This window comes from Nelumbo lutea, chromosome 5, assembly GCF_056320005.1.
Source record: "Nelumbo lutea isolate HS-2025 chromosome 5, American lotus-T2T, whole genome shotgun sequence".
NCBI classification, from domain to species: Eukaryota; Viridiplantae; Streptophyta; class Magnoliopsida; order Proteales; family Nelumbonaceae; genus Nelumbo; species Nelumbo lutea.
Window position 1 is genome coordinate 22,147,811 of NC_142688.1, and position 24,332 is coordinate 22,172,142.

A 24,332-nucleotide genomic window follows, 5' to 3' on the forward strand; every position below is an offset into this window, starting at 1 on the left:
GGGGCTACACAAGATGGGAGATAATACGTCCCCAAATATCATAACAATAAATAATTCTTACAAAGTTGGGAATAAAGGAAAAAGAAACAACATTGGAGAGTGCAACCTTACCTAGCCTATCAGCTGCATAATTACCTTCCCCGTAGGTGTGACAGTAAACAACTTCACCATCAATCATATCGATCAAAGAATTGCAATCTTCAATTATCAATCTCGTTCTCCACGAGATTCCACGCAATTTTTAAAGTGTTGATAATTAGCTCGGAATCACATTCGATGATGATGTTTTTGTTGTTGAAATCAAGGGAAAGATTGTGGGTTTCCTAAACAATCCAAATTTCAGCAAATTTGATAATCGTTTTGAAATTCATAATTTAGCCTGAGACGATTTATAGCCACACAAGTAGTCGAGGACAGATTGTTGATGCAATAAGCATCAAAATTAATATCGATCTTATTCATATTTGGACTTATATATATATCATCCAGTTTTGAGTCAACAGTTTGATTGTCTGGTTTAAACTAATGGCCCGTTCTGACAATAAAATTTATAAGTAATAAATTATGAAACCATTATGGCCACCAGTTTTTTGATTGACGGTTCAATCGCTTGGGTCAATGGGTCGCTGACCGATTCAATGGTTTTTTGCTAAGGGTCACGATTGGGGTAAAATGGAACCGATTGCTTGAATGATTCCCAATTAAAAATGGCAATTCGATCGTTCGGGTTTTGTTGTCATTTGTGCGTGTGACTCATATGACTCAAAAACGAAAGTGTTATGGCCATTGTTTTTTAGGTTGATGATTTGACTGCCCAGTTTGAACAAACAGCTCGTAATGACAACAAAAACTAAAAAAAAAAGAAATAAATAGCCAAAAATGATTGAATGGGACAACGGTCGACGATTCGACCATCCGGGTCAATGGGTCATTGATTGATTCAACGGTTTTTGGCCAGGGACCGGGATTGGGATAAAACGAAACCAGTTTCTTGGGCGGTTTCAAATTAAAAATTTTTTAAATTATCAAAAAACCATTGAATGGGTCAACGGGTTGACAATTCGACTGCTTGGGTCAATGGGTTGTTTGTCGATTCAATGGTTTTTGTCCAATAACCGGGATTGGGGTAAAATGGAACCGGTTGCTTGGATAATTCCTATGCCGAAATGTCCATCCATCCAGGTCAATGACAGTTCGAAAACCATGGTTTTTTTATGCTTTTGGATTTTCACTATTCAAAGGTTTATTCTACTCTTAGTTTTATTCGAGTGTATGCAGTATGCTCATTTTTTTCATTTGCTTTTTTTTTTTATTGCATTTGGTATTCTTCTTCAAGATCTTTCAAAACAGGGGTCTACCACCATTTTATTTATTCAATTTTGTTTTTTTCTTTGGGTTTTCTTATGCAATGTTTTTATTTTCCCTTACAAGATGGTCTACTTTGTTTATTTATTTGATTGCATGTATGTTTAGCTCCGTCTTAAAGTGGACTCAGTTTTATGATTTTTTTCCCTTAGTTTTTTCAAATCGGTGGATTCACAACCCCTTTTTGTTTGTGTGTATTTAATGTCACTTTGGATTTATCTTTCAAAGTTTTTGAGTCCATTATAATGTCCGCCATTCCCATGACCATGGCTACAAAGTTGTTTCGTCTAATTATTGGCATATAGAGAAAACGACCAAAAAATGGAACCATTATGGCAATCAATTTTTAGAACGGATGGCCCATTATAATAAAAAAAATTTAAAAATAAAAATGGTCAAAAATCGTTGAATGGGTCGACGGGGTGATAGCCCGGGTCAACGGGTCAGTGACTGATTCAACAAATTTTGGTCAGGAACCAGGTTTGGGGTAAAACGAAACTGGTTGCTTTGATGGTTCTCAGGCCAAATAGTCTTACTGTCTAGGTCAATTGGGAGTTCTCGATGTGAAATAAATGATAATTATGAAGTAGAACTCAGAACTATCACTGTATAATCATATTCATTTATATGAGATTTTTTATTGAAGCAATATTTAAAAAATAAGCACACGATGATCTCTTGTAAGTCTTTATATTAATTTAAAGACTTGAATATTTATAATTGTAGGTTTTTATATAGAAATCATTGTATTTTTTAATGTAACAAATAGCAATGTTGCAATTCCATTTCAACCCCTTGCGAAGCAAGGCCATCTGCTAGTCTATCCTATCGGAATACTTTTATTCGAGTGGTGCAAATACCTTTATTTTTATTTTGATTAATCAAAAAACAAAATACAGTCATAAATCAAGTCACGTGCAAATACTGGACTAGTTGCAGGCATGACTGACGTGGAGTATTTGCAGTCACGTGCAAATACTTTTTTATTTGATGAAAAATTAAAAACATTAATTATTTCGTGTGTGCAAATGATTTTTTTTTCTTTTAAATTTTCTGCGCCTGATCATCGAAGAATTGGCTCAAAAGAACCCGGTTTAGTAGGCCGGACGAACCATTGACGTTGTTCAGTTTCAGTCACCACTTGACCGGCCCCACAAGGATTTCGGAATTCGGAGAGTGGCTCCGACTCCGAGTAGTATTTAAAGAGGGAAATTCATCCGCAAGCCCTAAAACCGCCATCGACTCGTTTCGCGGAGATAGTGAAAGTGGGAAGGACATTGAGAAGTCGAATCGAAGAAAAAGAAGCGAATATGCCGGACTATGCTGAAAGATACGAGGGTAATGGAGAGGGTTTGAACGATTACAGCTCTTCACCTCAACATAGACCCGGTAGCCACGGCGCTCCCGACGATTATAGCGATTCCAAATCTCAGGTATCCGCTTTTTACTGGTTGAAATTTCCGTGCCTGTTTTTTTCTCCTTCTTCTGTTTTCGTTTAGACGGACGGATTCAAGGACGCAGATTCATGACAAAGAAAAAAATTAAGTCAACTACTGTTTATTTATTTAGTTATTTGGCTCAATGGACGAGGGATGGTGCATTGGATTCCGCGGGTTCTGTTTGTATCGCTATGCTCACACAGCATTCTCGGTTAGATGTTTAATTTAAACTGCTCGTGGGTTCTTTCTATCCCATGTGTGGGATGTTGGGAAGGATCCTAGGGTTCGGGGCGATACACGATTTTTTTTGTTCTGTGTATGTGTGTTAGGGGGGGGGGGGTAAATACAGTGGTGATGCGTTTTTTTTTTTTTTTTAATGCATGAAATTTTCCTCCCATGTCCTTCCGTTAGTCTAAGGGTTATGACTGGTTTTCATTGTGATGTGTATTTATGCTAGATATTGGATTTTTATTTTAAGGTTAGGAAATTAGCTATCTTCCCCATATATTGCCTTTAATTCACATTATCACATATTAGGAGCGGAAAAACAAAATTCCATTCTGTCTGAACTTTCAACGAAAAGAGGCGTAAGCCGAGAACAAAATAAAAAGGAAAGGGAGTTCCGGCAGCTTTAAGCGCCCAGAATTCATTTGCCTATTCACGAAGCTTGTATTGGAATACCTTTAAAATGATTGAGTTGCATTTCCGCATTTTATTTATTCCATGGAAATTTGAAGTGTCATGGAAAAGGAAGAGAAGCTATTAGCATTCAAAGGGCTTATTGACCGGTCATGTTTGACGTTTCTTATTTAGAGACTAGGTTTTGCAGACCTTTGCATTTGTATTCATTAGGATTATTCTATCTGACAACTAGTCTAATGTAATACTTTACTGCTTGCCGCAGGGTAACTTGTTGCGTTTTTCTGTGTCTTGTTATCCTTTGTCATACTTTCCAGTTTATTTTGGATCAAGTGGTGTTATCTGTTTTGTTCGAGATACTAGTCAGGCATTGGGATTTGATGCAGTTCTATCCTTTGGATACAGTGACAGATTTGTGGTATTAACTTGATTTTTGATAGGCTGTTTGAAAACTTGCATTTAATTAGTTAATTTCTGAAACCAGTGGTATTAATTGACCATAGTAGTCAAACACAAGCATATAGGTGATCAGAGTTTTTATTAGCTCACAAGGGAGCTTTCATCCCTTCTTAAAGTACAATAGGCTTAGCTCCACTGCTAGTCTCTCCACATGCTCAATCAAGGCTAACAGGTTAGCAGGAATGGTACACTGGCAAGGGGTATCAGGTATGTACCCAAACACAAAGGCTGCCTATTAACTCCCTCTATAAAAAAACACACATGCAAGGGAATTGACTGATCCGGGAACCCATCAATAGCTAATTTTTAAGGCTGGTGATTAAATCTCCCTCCTCTTTGACATAATGCTGAAGATATTAAGGACCATCTTGTTCATTTATTATCCAATTTATAATTGCTTCTTAGTCCCTTGGCACTAATAGGTTTGGTAATTTTATTTGCATGAATCTGACGTGATTTTCTGTATTCAGTGCAACCTCAGTTACCATCAGTGAATGCTGATGCCAAGTGATTGCACTTCATGTATTCATTGTACCATGTCATTCATATAATTGCATTCCCTTTTTTCACAAATATTACTGAATATTTGTAGCATGGTTCTCGTGATTATGAGAGGGAGTCTTCAAAAAGCAGAGAACGGGAAAGAGAAAAAGGGAGGGATAAGGACAGGGAGAGGGATGGATCCAAGGACAGGGAGAGAGATCGTGAAAGGGAACGGGACAGAGATCGTGATCGTGATCGTCATCATAGAGATCATCACAGAGAACGAAGTGATAGAAGGGATCGAGGACGGGATAGAGATGATGATGACGACTATCATCGTAGTCGAGACCATGATAGGTACAATACAACTAAGTTTGTATGTTTTATCGGTTTGGTATCCATTCCCATTTTAAACATCACCTTTCTTTTCTAGCCTATCACTTGCCTTCTTGTAACTGATCTTGGTTCGGCTGGATCTCGTTCAAGATCAAAGAGGTAAATGCACCACATCCAAGTTTGCTACAGTGCCTACTGGGGGTGGAAACAGAAGCCTTGTATGTTTTGTACATAAGCTATTCTATGTTTTGTGTCTTTATTTTTTTGGCAGCTATAATTGATGTTCTTTTTTCTTTGTGGTGTCTAAGATTGCAAAGATGACAGACCTAGATTTGCTAGGATTCTTCACACCAGTTATATATTCAATCAGCTCATAACATGTGAGAAGGGAAGAGGTTTCCTGTGCATGGTTTAGAGGAATGGTAAATGCTGTCAATAGAATTCATGTCTGGTCAAGTTTAAGGAAAAAGCTGCAGCTTAGTGTGCCCTAATTTTTATGGCATCCCAATTGGAAAGACACAAGGGATTCATTTTACCACTTCATGGGGCCAGACCTGTTCACGGGCCAGGCTTCGGGCCTAACTTTCCACTGTATTGGGCTCGGGCTTTGGCTGGGCCCATTCAAATTTTGACAAAGGTCAAGCCTGAGCCCAGCCCATGAACAGGTCTACATGGGGCACCAAAGAACTGCAAATCAAGAGCAGACACCCTACTTTCATATTTTCTGCATCCACATACACAACGTGTGGTAAACCATCATTCGTGTATTTTTTGTCTGTTGGCGTAGTTTGTAAAAAGGAAGTTGAGAAATTTGTTTGTATCAAATATATTTTTAGCTTGGTGCATTCAAGACATCCAAGTAAAATCTAGATGGCTGGTGTCCCTTGTTTGGGTGTCCTAGGTGATACTTGTTTGACCTATTAATACTTTTAGGTTAATAGCCTTTTCTTGTTTCATGCGTTATATGCTCAATGTTTCTTTTGTTCTTTTGTGCACCTTACTTTTGGGTTGGTGTGATTTAAAGTTTCCATGTGGTAGGTGACCTGTCAGGAGCATGTTACAATTTCTTATACCATTGGTTTTGACAAATTTTTCTACTACAGGCATTGTTGTTTAGGCGTAAAGGTGGGTCTAAAACCTGATCTTGATTTCCATGATAATTGGCACCAATTCTTTCTGTTAAAGAAAGGATAACAAATCACTTGCATGTCTTTGCATTATATTCTTTCAAAAACATGGAATAAAGATGTTATTCATTGTAGAAACTTCTATTTATTATTTTAAAGTCTATTCTGTGATAACATGACAACTGTACATTTGGCTGCATTTGGTAAGAGTGCAAATGCTAAACTGAAGCAAATTTGCACTGCAGTTTGAGTTTTGCAAGCATTTAGTAAGAATACATTTTTGTACTACAAATGAAAGTAAATTTGTTTTTTCCTGTCATTTTTTTGCCTTCAAAATGAGAGTAAAGTTCACTTCCAAAAAATGGAAGCAAGCTTTTGCACTCAAATTTGGTCAATATTAAAAAGCTAGATTCCACTCTTGGAACTTGTTTTTATACCCATTACAACCAAATATGTTTGGCTGGACTACAAAATTTATCAATGTAAAACCAAACTAAGTTGCATTTTCATGAACTGAACATATTTGCATTTGATCTCTTACCACTCGTACCAAACACAGCCTTTAAGTGTGAACTTAGCATCTGACACTGTGTCTCACCATATAGTTGCCATATTTGGATGACGTAGACATTATGAGTTTCCTTTTTTAGTGTGCGCATGTGTACATACATCTACTAAGGTGATTTGTTTGCTTGATATAGTCAGTGCATAGTGAGGCTGTGTAATGTAAAATGCTTTAGCTATTCCGTGGGACGAACACTTAGTAAATATATCTCTATATTGTTTGAGATTGGAATTCATTTATTTAATAGGAATGCCATGCTTTATGCATGCAAATACCTCAAATATGTGCTCTATTATTTTTTCCTTCCATGAGTAACCATAGTGTAGGTTGCTGTTTCTGTCATTAATGATGATTATCCTTGACTTTTATTTGGTGTTCATTGAAGCTTTCTTATTTCTCCAAATCATGAATTTAATCCCTGTCATTCTGGCAACTGGTTTCTTTCCACAGCAAGCGGATCAGTGGTTTTGACATGGCACCTCCTTCAACTGCAATGCTTGTGGCTGCTGCAGGTATGTGACCTGTTTTCTAATTTCACTCTTTTGCTTCCATTTCATTGCTTATGCTTAGCATGGAAAGTCTATCGATTGCATGGTGTCATTTGGTAAGCCATATTATTTTTCCCATTAACAGTATTAGCAACTTAATGCTGCAATCTTTGGATGGGCTGTACTGTTTTTTTTTTATATTATTTACTTGGTGAATTAATTCTGAAACTGAGAGCCTTTTTGGTTGTTTTCTTGTTTTTGGTGTTTGTTTGTTTGTTTCTGTGTCTATATGTTTTTCTTGTAAGAAGAATGTTGGGCTACTTGTCCCACTGTGCTGCCAATGGGTGTGAGCCGAGTTCTGTAGCTTTTATGTACAAGGAGGAATCAATGCACTGGTTTGATGGATCTTGTTCGTCTTCAACCGGCAACTATTGCCAGTTTTGGTAGTCTTACAAATATTTCCTCCAGTATTTGAAAATGATGTATTTCTTTTACATTTTTGATAAAGTTCACAAGAGGATAGGGCATGCTTAAATCAGTGAGCACTTGTGAAGAAGATCAGGAGGTGCAAATTGAATTCATACCACAATAATAACAATAGCAGCATATTGTTGTTAGTTTTATACTATAAATTCACGTAATGAACTTTTGCAGGTCAGGTGCCTGGGACCACTCCAGCAATTCCTGGGATGTTTCCAAACATGTTCCCCTTGCCCGGACAGGTACTCCTCTTTCCCATTGGATCAGAAGAAGCATATTTTGTGTGTTTTTTAAGTTTTAATATTTGTTTTTATGCATATCTCAGTTTGGTGTGCCTGTTATGCCAGTTCAGGCTATGACACAACAGGTTAAGTGAAAGTTTCTCCGTTTACCTCAGTATTTTTTTTATCGTCTTATTTTTGATGCATCTTAGTATTCAACTTGGTTTTTCCTTGTGATTTTGTTAGGCTACAAGACATGCTCGCCGGGTGTATGTTGGTGGTCTTCCACCTACGGCTAATGAACAGGTTAATACTTCTTTCTTTTGAGTGAATTGTTGTCTAGCAGTACTCTGGTATACATTTTGTTTTCATTAAATTACTCTTTTGATGAGGCGCGAACTTGCTTTTGATAAACAATTTTTGTGTGTGGTTGTTGGAACTTGATACAAGTTATTTCCATGTGCTGATGGAGGAAAATGAAAAGTTCGAGTGGAAATTTGGTTTGTTTTATGAACTGACTAGTTTTATTTTAATCATTTAGAGAACACTGGGAATTTTTGGGAATCTGAGTTTATCAGTCTCAGCACTAAGATTTAAAACATCTGAACTGTTCAATAGGGAATTGTTATTGTTATAATTATGATTTTGGATTGTGGTCAAATGTTGCCTGCTGGTTCTGATGATATGCTTAAGCGGGTTTTTCTTGTTAGGCACTTAGCTTTATTTTAAAACATGTGATGTCTGTCAACACAGTTAATGTTACTTGCTAGAGAACTAATAATCTTTTATAATGTATATTCCACTTTGGCAAATTTTTAATCGTTCCCATTATTGTCATGACTTGTGAGTTGAAATTAGGTGGCTAATCTCTCAATTGCTTTTGCAGTCTGTAGCAACCTTCTTCAGCCAGGTTATGGCCGCAATTGGAGGGAATACTGCTGGGCCAGGTTTGTGGATGTGTACTCTTACTTTCTCCTACAAATTAAGGATCATCTTAAATTTGAAAATGCTAATAAATTGCTAGCCCTGTAATTCATCAAAAAGAAATAAATAAATAAATTACTAACCCTGTGTGTGTTTTTTCTTTATTTTTTACAGGGGATGCTGTTGTTAATGTATACATCAACCATGAAAAGAAGTTTGCCTTTGTGGAGATGAGGTCAGTTGAGGAAGCCAGCAATGCTATGGCCTTGGATGGTATAATTTTTGAGGTATAATATTGTTATTGTAGTTTTCTCCTGATGGATTTTGGGCATATCTGGCTCATATTTTATTCTTTACAGTAATGGACATGTTTCTCACTTCATGATAGAAATCTTAGGTGGAATAGATTTGTGCCCCTTCATCTTTTATTATACAAAGCAAATGCGTCACTAATACCAGATGCTTCAACATTTGCAGAAAATCTTTACAAAGAAGATCTACATCTTTTATGTCCACTATTAAATACCAAGTGCGAGTGCCTTTCCACTTGTATAGATAAAGCACATTCATCTCAAAGTGTGGTATATAACTAGATATAATCGCCTAATGGCCCTAATTCTCCTTTTCATTCATACCACATCCTCGTCCCTTTTGATCTGTTGTTATTTTCTAAATCCCCTGTCCCACAAAAAAGGCTGAGTTGCTTAGCTTAATAATGATAATGTTGCAGTACAATTGAATGAAATGATAAAAACATTAAAATGGGGATGATAATCAATAATATTGGCAATTTGCCCTTCCATGGGATGGGCAAAAATCTCAATTATCAGGAAATTGACAAAATTAATAATCGCCTAATGGCCCTAATTCTCCTTTTCATTCATACCACATCGTAAAATCCTGTAAGGATGTGACATTTACTAAAGCCACTATGCTTGCCATGCAATCCTGCCATTAATAGAAACTTAATTTACCTTATTCTTAAATGGAAATTCAAACATCTAATATTATATCAATCAAGAAATTTAGACTATTGCAGGTTGTATTTGGTTTCTAAAAAATATTAAAAATCGGAAAGTTGTCAGGGAAAATTTTCCCAGTTTCAATAATTTCCTCATAAACCAAATCGGCCTTAATGTGTCAAAATTCAGTGGCTGCATCTGCATGGACCAGTGTTTTAAAAGCGCAAGGCAGTTTTTGCATCCTAGGTGCAAGGTGCAAGGTGAGGTGTGCACCATTTAGAAGCGAGGCACTTTTTTTTTTTCAAAAAATGAAGAAGTACTAAAAATTAAAAATTATAAAAAACAAAAAATTATGAAATTAGTTTTTAAATAAAAAAATGCATACTTCAATTTAAAACTAAATCTATACTACCTATAAAAGAGCAAATGCCCCTTTTTTCTGGAATTTTCATTGGACATTTTCTACCCATTATCTAAGCAGCATACAACTGGCATAAAGAGGGCATACATGTCCTTTACTCTCACTCCAAAAACTGTCTACTTATAACAGTTAAGAAACTGTCCACTTATAACTGTTCAAAAATTGCCCATGAATTATAAATAGTTGTCTTGGAGATTCCGTCACATGCAAATGTACATACATGTTTACTAGTGTTTTAAAAGGCCTATTAGCTCAAATTGAAATACCTAAACATAACATATAAAACATAATTAAAAGTGAAAATGTAAAAATAAAATTAAACATAACATATAAATCACATTCAGGCATGTGAAACTTTCATTCTAATTGTATTACCCTAATTCTACAAGCCGCTTTGTACCGAGGTCCTTGAGGCAAGCCTGTACATGTCTATGCTAGGGTTTTGAATTCTTAGTTAATACATAAAAGGTTGGTTTTAATTTTAATTCATACATAAAAGATTGTTTTTAATTTTAATTATAGTACTTTATCTTTTAAGAATTTAAACCCTAGCATAGACATGCTTGGGCTTGCCTCAAGGGGTTCGGCCAGGGGTCCGGATACTCTCCTGGCCCAGTCACCATGCTTAAAAAGGTAAAAGGTGCAAGTTTTAATAAGGTGCAAGGTGCATTAGGTGTTTGCCTTGGTAAAGGTGATGCGCCTGTGCCTGTACACCTAAGTGTACCTTTAGAATCACTAGCATGGACACATTTATCTTATGTGTGCATTTGTTGTCTATATGATTTCGAGCATGTATATCTCGAATCAACACCACTGACCTGTTGAATTTATTTTGTATTTATCCAGGGTGCTCCTGTTAAGGTGAGGAGGCCAAGTGATTATAACCCTTCTCTTGCTGCAACACTTGGCCCAAGTCAACCAAATCCTAATTTGAACCTTGCTGCTGTTGGGTTGACACCTGGTTCTGCTGGTGGGCTTGAGGGACCTGATCGCGTTTTTGTGGGTGGTCTCCCATACTACTTCACAGAAGCACAGATAAGAGAGCTATTAGAATCATTTGGGCCTCTTCGAGGTTTTGATCTTGTGAAGGACAGGGAAACAGGAAATTCAAAAGGATATGCCTTTTGTGTCTACCAGGACCTCTCAGTTACTGACATTGCTTGTGCGGCTCTGAATGGAATAAAAATGGGAGATAAAACTCTCACTGTAAGACGTGCAAATCAGGGTGCTTCCCAGCCCAAACCTGAGCAGGAGAATGTACTGTTACAGGCACAACAGCAGGTGGCCTTGCAGGTAAGTAGCATCTCTACTACTACTTTTTTCATAATTGATGTTAAGTCTTGCTTTATATCTTAATAATGTGGTTGAATTTTTGTACATTAAAAAAGGTCAGCTTGAACATGTTTCTCATGAGTTGTCCAGTTCTCTCTCTCTCTCTCTCTCTCTCTCTCTATCTATATATATATATATATATATATATATATATATATATATATCTTTCTCTCGTTCTCCTACTTTGATAAGTAACAGAAATGGATATATTCTATTCACTCGGAAACTCCTGACTACTACCCAAAAGCTGGGTAGCAGGTTAAAGGATGCAGAGATAACTGTGGCTAAAAATTCAAAAAACAGAAAAGAAAAAATACTTTACAAATTCATTTATGGCCCATGTAATCACTCCAGGCATTCCATTACAGCCCATGCTTTTGCTAAAGAATCAGCCAATACATTTGCAGTGATGTGGTCTTTGGCATCTATTTTATAGGGCTATTCAAATATCTGCCTAGAGATTGTGCCTTGCTCACCAAGGGCCTATAACTACATTGGATTGCCTCCTTAGTCCTCATCCAAGAGATTACTGTTTTACGATCACCTTTCACCACTACGAGGGTGTTTGGTTCCATTTACGTTTATTCAGTAAACGTTTATTGATGGTGCCACATAGGTGCCATCTCAGCATTTTCTCTCTCTTGCTCTTCTGCATGCATCAAAAATGAAAAAAGTGAACTTTGGTTTTTGTGCATGCCAGTCATTTGTGGAAGTTACTTTTTAAAGCTTCCACAAACTGCCAGGCGTTTATTCACTATTATGCTGATGTGGAGCATAGTGGCGCCTAACTGTCGTAAACGGTTGCAATTATTGCATCTCGGTTTTACCAGCAAATAAAGTACAAATGTTTATTCAATAAACATAAACGGAACCAAACACATACTACATCGGTCTACCCATTCATTGAGGCCCTTCGGTTAAAACTTGCACTTAAGCCTTTAAGGAGTTCCCTTGCCAAATTGGGTTTGAAAAGCTAAGGTTTTTACTTGTGTCTCTTATCACTCTCCAACACCTGAAACCCATGGATTGCCAAGACTACATCCATCAAAATTTAATTAAGCCTTCCCAAATCAGGTGCTCTCCATTCCTCACTTCTTTGTACAGTTCTTAGTGATCATTTGCATACTAAAGTTATGCACTATTTCTACTTTTGAGAAAATATCTTTGGAATTTTTTATTACATGCATGGTTTGTGTAGTTATTTGAATTAAGTTTCCGTCTGAGGAATTTGTTGATTAGGTGTTTGATACTATGTCTTTCCTCTTTGATTTTGAATTGTAAGTAAAGGAGGCTTGTTCTTAGGTTTGATTGTGGGTACCCCTTTTGCAGAGACTTGTGTTTCAAGGTGGTGCACTTCCTACGAAGGTTGTCTGCTTGACACAAATAGTTGGTGCAGATGAACTAAAAGATGACGAGGAGTATGTAGACATTATGGAAGATATGAAAGGAGAAGGCGGAAAATATGGTGAACAATTTAAACTGTTTCTTTGTTGTTTCTAAATTTCTCAATCTTAATGCACATATTAATATCCTTTTTCTTTTATATTTTCTGTTTTACAGCCTTTTGTAGTCCCACATTCTGCTATAGAGAATCAGGCCTAACCCACACAGAAGATTCCATTACCTTATCTATCTTTACCCAGAAACTCTTTTGTTGTATCTCCTAAGGTTTTATTAGAACTTCTAAGCCTTTAACATTAACATTTGTTTTTCAGGTACACTGGTGAATGTTGTCATCCCGCGCCCGAACCCAAATGGTGAACCATCACCTGGAGTTGGAAAGGTTAGTAGTAGGACATTAGTACTTGCTCTTTTTCCCCATGTTATATACTCTTGTATGAAAACTTTGCTGCAAGGCAAAAAGAAAGCTTGAGTAATGGTATGTAGTTATGTACGCATCTTTTTATCCGCTTGTGGAAGATCACAAGTAAAACGAGAAAACATGTTGTCCTATTTTCCATCTAGTTTATACTTTATACTGAAGTTGTTCTTGGTCTCTGAACCCTCCCTCCCTCCACTTCCAAAATATTTCCTTTCTACCAGGTGTTCTTGGAGTATGCTGATGTTGATGGATCAGCCAAGGCTAGGCAAGGACTGAATGGCAGGAAATTTGGTGGAAATCAAGTTGTGGCTGTTTTTTATCCAGAATATAAGTTCCATGAGGGGGATTATGATGGTTAGGCAGTTCGCCCCCTCTATCATCGTGAGGCAGCTCTTAGATCTTTATATCTGTAACATTATGCAAAAATGTTAAAATTCTCTATTGTTAGTGTTTCGAGTAGTATATATTCTTAAATAGGTTGGATTAGTCGCGTTTCAGGAAGATTTGATGTTATGTCGTGGTCATAATGGTAGTAATGCTGATGTTCCAGATGATATTATTTCTGTATTCTTATATTAAATTGACCAGGTTGCATTTCTGAAGTCCGAAGCATTTGTGTGTGTTGGGGGGGGGGGGGTGGTTGGTTATGAGGATTGAGGAGTCTGAATCTTGAGTGCTTCTGTTCTGGATGCAGTTGAGTTTGGGCATCCTGATCTATGGTGGCTAGAACTTGCCCCCAAGGTTTCAAGTCTGATAACAGGGCATTTTATTACCTTTTTCCAGACTGGCCAACACGGGCAGAATGGCCCAGTTTCCGTGTCATTCAACCTGTGCTGCTTATAATGGCCATCAGATTAATGGACTCCTGCATTTCTAATTGAAGTGATAAGTACCAACTTAAATTGGTGATTGATGTTCTCCCAGTTCGACATTTTAAATTCCAACCAAATTAGTTCTATCTCGATGATGTAGGGGGGGGGGGGACCATAAGAACCTTTAATCTTAATTTGATAAAAAAATCTCATTTGTACAATTGATAATTTTAATTTTTAGGGTAAAAGACTTGAACCTCTTCAAATTTATCCAAAATGCTGAAACCTCTCACCATTTAAAATGTTATTTCCAATGTAATTCATTGAAAAGTCTATTTTCTCCTTGTTAAGTTATTAAATTTTCGAAACAGTGGAATGATTTCAAAACAAAAACAGATCGTATCCGTTCATCTCTATCAGCCTCACACTGGTTATTCTGGGTATTTGGCTTTAACCGTTTGAGCTCAGATAGTCAAATGTCCTGTTTCAAGTGATTTTCGCAATATGTTGACAGAGGATAATGGGTTCAGTATTAATAATCTAATATTTGTTTTCTTGTGTTCATTTGAAGCGTTTTTAATCCTAAATTGTGCAATGATCAGTTTAAAGATCCATTTGTAAAGATTACATCTTGTCTGCATTGCCAAATCTTGTGGTGGTTTCAAGTACTTTAAACATATAAAGGCATCAAAAACCAAATCTTAATTTTAGTATTTATGTGAGAATTCAAGGGAGGTTCAACTCTTTTACCCTAATTTTTAACATTTAAATTTTTTGAGATTTTAAATTGCTATTTCAAGTATCAATAAAACTTGGTCATTTATTTTAAAGGGAAAATCTATGATGCCAGAAATACATGGTACAATATGAGCTTTGACCAATCAAAGCCTACCTCTGAATTTTGATAAGTTCCATCTTAACACGGTTATCGGTCGATTAGTCACAAGTTTTTCGGATATGATGTATTTTCAGTATCATATTGGAACGCTATTTAAATATTTGGTTATTTCATTTTTATGGCAAATTTCTTAAACTTCCCCTATCATTTAGCTAATTGACAAACTATACCCTTATTGTATAGTTTTTAACAAGGTTCAAATTATCGAAAACGCAAGGTGTATCGGAAAGGCAGTTTTAAGAGATGTATCGGGATACACTTGGGATATGTATGGATACGAACGAGAAATCAAGATACGCATAAACATGGTGAAAAATTCAAATAAAATTTAAAAATATATTACTAATTATTTTTACAAATTTTATATGATTGTAAATAAGTCATTTAAATGTAAAAAACCATAATTTAATGGTTTATATAAAGTATGACATCGGGACACAATTAGTAACCGTTGAAAAAAATGATGGAATAACTAAAATGTAAAAAAACAAAACAAAAACTAAAATGCGAATGCCAATTTTCAAAAACCAATATGATTAATCTTAAAATTTATTAGTATATAAATTTTAATAATTAATTCTAGCATTTATTAATAAAAACTTCACTCATTAAGAAAGTGAAAATTTACTTAAAACTAAAAATACATATAATCATGCCAAGCAAATATGTGTGGCTCATTGCCAAAATTGTGGTTGTTAAAACTTTAAATCAAGTGACCAAGGTTTGAATCTTGCTATAGCTAAAATTTGAAGTTTTTACACATAACAAAATGAAATTATTGATAGGGGATCATTAATTAAAGGAATTAATGGGAGAATTTGAATTAGGTGCTAAAATTCAAATTCAAATTTAAATTTGCCTTGGAGTAATTGACTAATTAATGAAAGAGAAATTAGACTTAAAATAAATGAAATTAATGAGATTCCATATTGAATATGGATTAATGAATAACGATATAGATCCAAACTGTATCGGACTGCTTTGGGTCTGTATTGGATTGTAATAGGCCCGTATTGGTCGATACAGATCCAAAACAGTCTATATGGGCTCATATCGGTCGATACGTATGAAAAGAAATGGAACATATGATTTATACACATTCCGCGTATCGGATTCTTGTCAGAACAATACGTATCGACCGATACAGACCGATAAACATGTTTACAAGTGCTTTTGGGAATCCATTTTTTAAAATAATATATATTTAAAAATGAAACTAAAAACCAAAAAAAATAAAAAAATAAGGGGAATCCACAGAGGTGTATCGATACTTTGAACCATGGGTTCAATACAACATAAGAAAATAATAAAAAGAAATTAGTACATAAACACATAAAATGAGTATTCTAGTTTAATAATGCCTATTTTATAATTGTAACATCATTAAAATAATAAAAATGCAAAAGTATTTTATAACATATTGCACAAAACTACTTGGTAACTGAGTGAGGCGAGCCTCGAAGGGTGCCTTGTTGCCTAAGTGTTGCCTTTACAACTATGCCTTATTGTTTAATTATTGTCTTTAACCACCCTTACTGTTTTTGACAATTGACTAACTCTACCCTTGTTATTAGCGTTTGCTAATGTTTTATCAAAATCCGTACACACATGACATCGTGTGACGTATAATTTTTTTTTGAAAAATCCAATATTACCTTTCACTAAGCCAGGTAAGAATCATTGCTTGTGAGTGGTTACTCGATTTTTGGATCCATCACTTTAGAGGAGGGTGGAGGAGACACACGAGAGAGATGGCATTGGCAGGTCGTCAGGCATGGTCTTTTGCTCCTGACGAGTCTTCCCCTTCGGTTGACGACAACAAGGGCTTCCCATTCGCATAGCAGGAAAGAGAGAATGAGAGATTGGGAGACGATCGCATAGAGCTTCTTCACCATCTTTGAGAACACCAATTTCACTAGTAGCTGAGTCGAAGGGAAAGCGCTTCATCAACACCTCTCTCTCTCTCTCTCTCTCTCCTTCCCTTTCGTTCTCTCTCCCATGTTTTGTAGCATTAGGCCCCTCCACCTCCGGTCCCTCTCACTCATTCACTCCTTGCTCACTCACTCGCTCACACACACACACACTATCTCTGTCTCTCCCCCCCTGTTTCATCACTGCCACAACACTCCACCTCTCTCTCTCTCCCCTTCTTCCCCTTCTTTCTCTCTCCCTTGTTTCATTACCGCCAGTACAACTCATTGCAGCAACAAACCCCCTCAACCTCCGGCCCTTCTCACACCCACTCTCTCTAATAAAATCATGAACTCCTCGGAGTCCTTGGCGTCTCCCATCATGAAAGTTAGGCTATAATGATCAGCTTGTTGGAATCTTCGAATAGTTTTGATTCCCGATGGAGCACCTGGAACAAACTCGATCACAGCCTGGCCTTGTGTGGCTCCTACTTTCAATCTACATAATTCACTATTCAATCTGTTCCTCATCACAGACCATGATTCATCTGAATCTTCATCTAGTAGAATCCCCCGGTTGGAGTTGTTGAGAAAAGCCGGTCCAACCTCGAATACACCGTTGGTTAATATATTATCTGTAATCAAAACTAAGATCAATCACAATGAAGTCTTCTAACTTCCTTTGTTTTTCTATACGGAATTAGGGAGGTGGAGGTCCAAATGACGATGTAAGACTCCCTTTCCCTGTAGAACTCATAAAAGTGATATTATAGGTATTAGATTCTGGACCGACCCACGTGAACACGTAGTTCTGGTGAGGCCTTGCTCCGAGGTCAGATTAAGACCCTTCAGAAGAAATCGACTTGTCAAAGTTCTCTTTCAAAAATCACCTTTTCCATCTATATAGGCTTATGTGCCTAACCCCATCGACGACCACCTGCTCCTGACGAAATTTCGACTGTTTGAATGTGCTCTGAGAGCTTTATCGATCTCTTATATACATAGAAGATTGATTAAGCATTGTGAAAATTAAAAAAAAAGAAATAATGGGCAAGTCTTTTTCATCTTTCCCTTAACAACGTTAATGGCAAGGAGCTTTTAAACAATTGGCAGAAAACTTGGGGGAATTGCAAGACAATATGTAAATAACAAGGGTCATGGTTTTCAAAATCGAATCGGATCAGAAAAACCAGGAATTGGTCAGGTGAAACCGTTGACCTGAGCGATTAATCGTTCGAACAGTTTTGACCATTTTTTGTCAAAAGTCGAACAATCAACCCGATAACCAAACCCCTAATCGCTTCAGCCTCTGGGTCGTTTTTAAAAACTATGGTAAGGGTAGAGTTAGTCAATTAGCTAAAGGGAAAATTCCTGATCAGTACCCTGTACTTTGGCTCGAGTGACAACTTGGTCCCTAAACTTTAAAATGCGACAATCCAGTACCAAAACTTTCAAAATATGACAATCAAGTACCCGAACTTTCAAAATGTGACAATCTAGTACCTGCCATTAACCAGTTCGTTAATTAACTATTAAGTGACATTTGAAAAGTAAAAAATGCCCTTCAAATGCCATCTAATTCTCTTTATCAACCATCCAAACGTTGACAAAAAAAACTAAACAGCCCCAAATCCTAACCTCTTATGTTCAAAGAAGTTGGTGACTGTTTAGAAGAATCTATAATTTGGGTGGTTGATAAAGAGAATAGATGGCGTTTGAAGGACATTTTTGACTTTTCAAATGCCACTTAACAACTGATCAACAAACTGGTTAATGGCATATACTAGATTGTCGCATTTTGAAAATTTGGATACTGGATTGTCGCATATTAAAATTTGGAGACCAAATTGTTACTCGAGCCAAAGTACAGAGTACTGATTGGGAATTTTCCCTTAACTAAACCATAAGGGTAGTTTAAGAAATTTGTCCTTTTTTATATGGGTAAAAGACTTAACATTCCCTAAGTTATTGAAAAAGACATATACCTTATGGCTCTTTTATCCTTCATTTTCATGTAAATCTTCAAAATATACCTTGAAAATTTCAAACTCTTTTATCCTTCTAAGCCTTACAACATGGCCAGATTTGATAGCATGAAAGTTTTGTTTTAGATCCAACCAATCAAAGAAACAATGCAAAATAGGGAAATATGATAACATATGCATTTAAAAAAAATGTAGAACTTAAAACACATTCATTTATCAAAACTTAAATCAAGTTTTAAACTCTCTCTCTCCTTTGTCCTCTTGTTTTGTTAGGTAAACCATTGGCCATCTTTTTTTTCTCTTCTCCCCTCACCTTCTTCTTCTTAGGACAAAATAGGATTTTTAAAATTTTAAATGACTTGATATGTCTTTTCATTAATGGAGGGTATGTTCAAGTCTTGTGGGGTTTAGCCACAATCCCCACAATGTATATTAGCCTTTTTGAAAAACATAATTTATGTTTAAATCAATTAATGAAAACTTAGGGTATGTTTATATCTTTACCTTTTTTTATTTATTTGCTTAATGGCCTATGCACCTTAGGCGGGATCCATCCCAAGTCTCCCCCAAGAGCCAGACTAGAGACCCTTGGCCGAGTAACCACTTGTCACATTTTGTGATGGCAATTTCACCCATCCTTGTGGGGCCCACCCTGATTGGAGTGGGTTTTTTTGACAACTAATTGGGGTTCAAGGAAAACCCCAAATTTTGGGGTCAGGGACGGTATTTGTCCACCTTGCCCTGCCTACATTAAAAAACATTATATATAATTATTAATATATACTATGTTGTATTATAATATTATATGTTATATTATATACTATAAAATAGTTCTAAGTAGGTTTCAAAAAGATAAAAAATAAATTAACAAATATTTTAGTAAGAATGAATGAGGCGGGGCAAAGTCGGGAATCCCTGATCCTTGCGGGAACAGGGATTGGGTTAGGATTTTTAGCCCTGCCAGGCTTTAGGGCAAGGAATTTAAATTCGGGGTTGGGTAGGGGATAGGCAAATCCAGGCCCCACCCCACCCCGTTGCCATTCCTAGCCACATTCAGTCCTTCCATTTCTAACATTTCCAAAGGTTATGTTTGGTTAGAAGGAAAAGGTAAGGAAAAAGACAGGAAAACCTATACAATGTTAGTAAAGATTTTCCTACCTTTCCCTTCCTTTCCCTCCTTTTTCCTTCGAACCAAACGTAACCCAGTGTATCCTAGCGATCACATTAACTTGAGTTTTATGTTTCTCAAGTATTTATTTATTATCTATTCATAGTCATCCCGGCCCGGCATCGCACTGGTATCTTCGTGCAAGATCTTATGATGCACATCTTATAAATTATAATGCACATCCAAAATATTGTGGGACCCAATGTTGAGTATTATTGTTGTGTGCTGAAAGATGAACTTGTATCGGCTACGCAACTCGTGCTTGGCATTGATCGGATTATCATTAAACGTGACCATCTTAAACTTTCTTTGAAACAATGTCTGCAAGCATCAAACAAGTAGAGGGGGTGCTCATAGGTTAATAATCCACTAAATCAATTGGAAGTTGGATTGCCTGGTACCGGTGAACTCTTTGAAAAGAAAATCCTTACCTCCGGCAGAAATTTGGTTTGTATGCAAACAGTTTTTGTACAGATCGCATGGATCACTTGCACCTGATCAGAAAAATTGAACTCTCTCCAGATGTCTCATAGAACTGCCCAAGGATACAGAAAGAGAAGAAAATAGTCAACTTCGAAGTATGAAAAAATAAACTATTAGACACATGTTGAATTCGTATGAACGGTTATTACAGCTGTCATTTACAGCCGTCTCTTGAACACATGTAAATGTAATCAACTATAAATCTGACATTGAATAGAAACCTACTTAACTTCTTCGAGCCAGAGTCTCTGTTCTTATATGGTATCAGAGCTACGGAAAGCCTCTGTCCTCGATCGTAGTTCCTTTGAACGTCTGCGTTAATTTTCTTTGGTTGGAGATCAATGGCGACGGACAACTTCAGCAGCGGTGAAAAGTTTGCCGATCCAGCTTCACCATTTTACCTCCACCCATCTGATAACCCGGGCACCATTCTTGTTTCGTGCCCTTTAACAGGGGATAACTACCCTACCTGAAAACGAGCCATGATAGAGAATGCACTCTGGGCCAAGAACAAAGTAGGTTTCATCGATCGAGAAACCAGATTCCTCGAAAACTGTTGAGCTATTGGCTTGGAAGAAATGCAAGTTGATGGTTATCTCTTGGATTTTAATTGCACTAGCCCGAGAGCTGTACGAGAGCATTGCGTATGTGGAGAATGCTCGTGAAATCTGGCTTGACTTGGAGGAAAGATTCTCGCAAGAAAAATGCCCTGCGTATATACCAAGGCAAAAGCAATTTGGGACTCAATGATCTTGTTACAACAAGAAAACTTGCCGGTCTCCATCTAATATACCAAGATGAAAGCAATTTGGGATGAACTCGCAACATACACAATGACTCCAATGTGTTCGTGCGGTGAAACAAGAAAGGAATTCTTGGCAAATAAGGAGAAAGAAGATGTATATCAGTTTCTTCTGGGACTCGATGATCGATTCAACACGATCAGATCAAGTATACTCGGCATGGATCTGCTGCCCAGCATTGGACGTGTTTATGCACTCGTCTCTCAAGAAGATGCTTGAGATGACTCCAATATGTTCTTATATGGACTTGGTGTTTATGCACACCGGTGCTCGTTACTTTCTTACAATAGTTGGCAATTTTTCTCGGGCAACCTGGGTATATCTGTTGAAATGTAAATCTGATGCTTGTGCATTTATTGTTTTCTTCTTTGCAATGGTTGAAACCCGATATCATACCACTGCTAAATGCATGAGATCTGACAAAGGAGCTAAGTTCACGTCTGGTCCAGTTCAAGCTTACATGATGCAACATGGAATTTTGCACCACACTTCCTGTGTAGACACCCTCAACAAAACGGTGCCGTAGAGAGGAAGCACAGACATCTCTTAGAGATGGCAAGAGCATTGAGATCTCAAGCTAAGCTTCCCATCCAATTCTGGGGCGAATGCATATTGACAGCTGCTACCTAATCAATCAACTCTCTTCAGTAATCCACAACAAAAATCCCTTTCAGATGCTTCACAACCAGACATCTTCTTATCAACATTTGCGGAACTTTGGGTGTTTGTGCTATGTAAACACTTCTAAGCATGGTAGGGATAAGTTTCCGCTCATTCAAGATGATATTTGTTTATCGGCTACCCACATGGCCAGAAGGGTTATTGACTATATGATCTGAACACCAAGCAAAATTTTGTTTTACAAGATGTAATTTTCTGCGAGCAAAGCTTCCCATTTCTATCTTCTGAGGCTGCTGATACAAGAAACTCATTGGTAATTCCACATCCAGCTTCTGATGACGTACTGGAATCCCCACTTACATCCCCTAACTGTGGGCCTGATATTGTCACTAATGGTCAAGCCATTAATAGGTCTGATGCTTTACCAATTACTCAAATCGATAATCAGATTTCTAGTGAACTAGGGTCTCACAACTCATCTGATATCGGGACCATCACCAATAGGCCTGTTCGGATCTGCAAACCACCACCTCATCTTAACGACTTCATTTGTCCTCTCCAAATACGGCCTGCTTTTGGTCCAGCATACCCCATATCAAATTACCTCATTACACAAAAAGATTTGGCTTCTCATACTTCTGAAATTGTTGATGGAACCCTTGAACCTACTTCTTACATACAGGCTCAACGCCATGAGTGCTAGTGACAAGCCATGCAGGCTGAATTACAAGCTCTGGACACCCATAGGCTGTGAATCAAGATCAAGCGTCGACCTGATGGAAGCATTGAGAGCTACAAAGCTCGACTCATTGCAAAAGGTTACACCCAAACTGAGGGTGTAGATTACACTGACACCTATGCGCTGGTCGCTAAACTCGTAACTGTACGCTGCCTATTAGCCTTGGCCACAACTCAGGGTTGGTCCCTTCATCAGATGGACGTAAACAACACATTCTTACATGGTACTCTACATGAAGATATCTATATGCTACCAACCTCAGGTCTTCTCTCTTCAAGTGATACACGAGTTTGCAAGTTAAATAAGTCCATTTATGGACTTAAACAGGCTACACGCAATTGGTTTGAAACCTTAGCGCATGCCCTCAAACAACATGGATTTGTTCAATCCTCTGCTAACCATTTACTCTTCACTTTGCGCCAATCCGGGAGTTTCATGGCTGTCTTGGCATATGTGGATGATTTACTAATTGCGGGTGATGACCCAATCAACATCTCAACACTCAAGAGCTATCTTAGTAGCTGCTTTCCTATAAAAGACATTGGGCCCCTAAGTTACTTTCTAGGAATTGAGGTTTCTCATTCCAATGAAGGAAATTTTCTCAGCCAGCGAAAATACACTCTTGACATCCTCAAAGAAGCTGGTATGCTTGGGTGTAAACCAAGTGCCTTTCCTATTCAGAAACAACATCATCTTGGACCGGATTCTGGATCTCCCATAACCAATCCAAATCAATATAGACGGTTGGTTGGTCGATTGATATACTTGACCATTACCAGACCAGAAGTTTGTTACTTAGTTCATATACTCAGCCAATTTATGGGCAATCCACAACAACAACATTTGGATGCAGCCATGCACATCCTCCGTTATCTGAAATCTTCTCTAGACCACTGTATTCTTCTACCATCGTCTTGTGATCTCTCTATACGATCCTATTGCGACTCTGATTGGGCTGGATGCCTGTCTACTCAACGATCCACCACTGGATATTTTACTACTCTCGGTTCTTCCCCCTTGTCGTGGAAAACCAAGAAACAATCAACGGTTTTATGCTCATCTGCTGAAGCTGAATACCGGGCCATGGCTGCTGCTACTAGTGAACTTATTTGGCTCAAATGTCTTTTTCATGATCTGGGCCTCACTCATTCCCAACCAATGCAACTGTTCTGCGACAACAAAGCAGCTCTCCACACAACAGCCAACCCCGTTTTTCACGAGCGCACCAAACATATCGAAATAGATTGTCATTAAGTCAGACAACACCTTCAGTCCCACGACATTACTACTGCTTACATTCCACCACATTTGCAACCAGCGGATATCTTCACAAAAGCCTTAGGACGGGATTCCTTTCATCTTCTCCTTCCCAAGTTGGGCATTGTTCCACCCTGTGCTCCAACTTGAGGGGGCCTATTAGACACATGTTGAATTTGTGTGAACGGTTATTACAGCTGTCATTTACAGCTGTCTCTTGAACACATGTACATGTAATCAATTATAAATTTGACATTGAATAGAAGCTAACTTAACTTAACTTCGAAGTATGCAAAAATATAGGCGGATAGGAAGGGAATAGTACGAAAGGCATTAGTGGATACTGGATACAAACTGTAAAATTCAGGTTCCATTCCATAATGATAAAAAGGAAACGTTCCAATTTGTGTAATTCAATTTCCATGAGTTTCAACATCGCCATCTCTTCATCAAGCATTAAGTCTAGCTTTGGTTGTTTGTCCTTGCATTACAGGCCTACCCACGTAGGTTGGAGCACAACTTGCCAACTAACCATCAATATGTGGAAAACTTTGGCTGTTTGAAAAAAAAACCTGGGCTGTTGCTTCTGCTTC

General features: G+C 37.4%; 2 protein-coding genes across 5 annotated transcripts in view; one reads left to right on the forward strand and one right to left on the reverse strand.

Annotated features, from left to right (window-relative positions):
* Nucleotides 1-2,581: 2,581 nt before the first annotated feature.
* Nucleotides 2,582-13,665, forward strand: LOC148850938 (splicing factor U2af large subunit A-like). Its single transcript, XM_088945654.1, has 14 exons — nt 2,582-2,798; nt 3,709-3,861; nt 4,495-4,812; nt 4,855-4,880; nt 6,864-6,925; nt 7,556-7,623; nt 7,707-7,748; nt 7,849-7,908; nt 8,489-8,549; nt 8,701-8,813; nt 10,756-11,202; nt 12,571-12,706; nt 12,957-13,024; nt 13,285-13,665. Exons 1-14 carry the CDS (start codon nt 2,676-2,678, stop codon nt 13,420-13,422), a joined length of 1,815 nt encoding a protein of 604 aa, XP_088801780.1. The 5' UTR covers nt 2,582-2,675; the 3' UTR covers nt 13,423-13,665.
* A 6,232-nt stretch (nt 13,666-19,897) lies between these two features.
* LOC148850939 (uncharacterized) overlaps nt 19,898-24,332 on the reverse strand; it is a 44,127-nt gene continuing 39,692 nt past the window's right edge. Inside the window, exons 14-15 of one of the 4 annotated variants that reach the window (XR_016099239.1) lie at nt 20,268-20,371; nt 19,898-20,157 (exon numbers count right to left, since the gene is read on the reverse strand). The gene's annotated coding sequence lies outside the window, so the exon portion shown is untranslated. Of the gene's footprint in view, nt 23,896-24,332 lie in introns of all 4 variants that reach the window. The other 3 variants (XR_016099240.1, XM_088944683.1, XM_088944684.1) reach the window with 3 other exon arrangements.

Bases quoted from the DNA above. Each gene is read 5' to 3' on its own strand.
- LOC148850938 (XM_088945654.1), top strand. From the start codon at position 2,676: ATGCCGGACTATGCTGAAAGATACGAGGGTAATGGAGAGGGTTTGAAC. The intron at 2,799-3,708 runs GTATCCGCTTTT...TGCTTGCCGCAG, and splicing joins ATAGCGATTCCAAATCTCAG to GGTAACTTGTTGCGTTTTTC. The intron at 8,550-8,700 runs GTTTGTGGATGT...TATTTTTTACAG, and splicing joins AGGGAATACTGCTGGGCCAG to GGGATGCTGTTGTTAATGTA.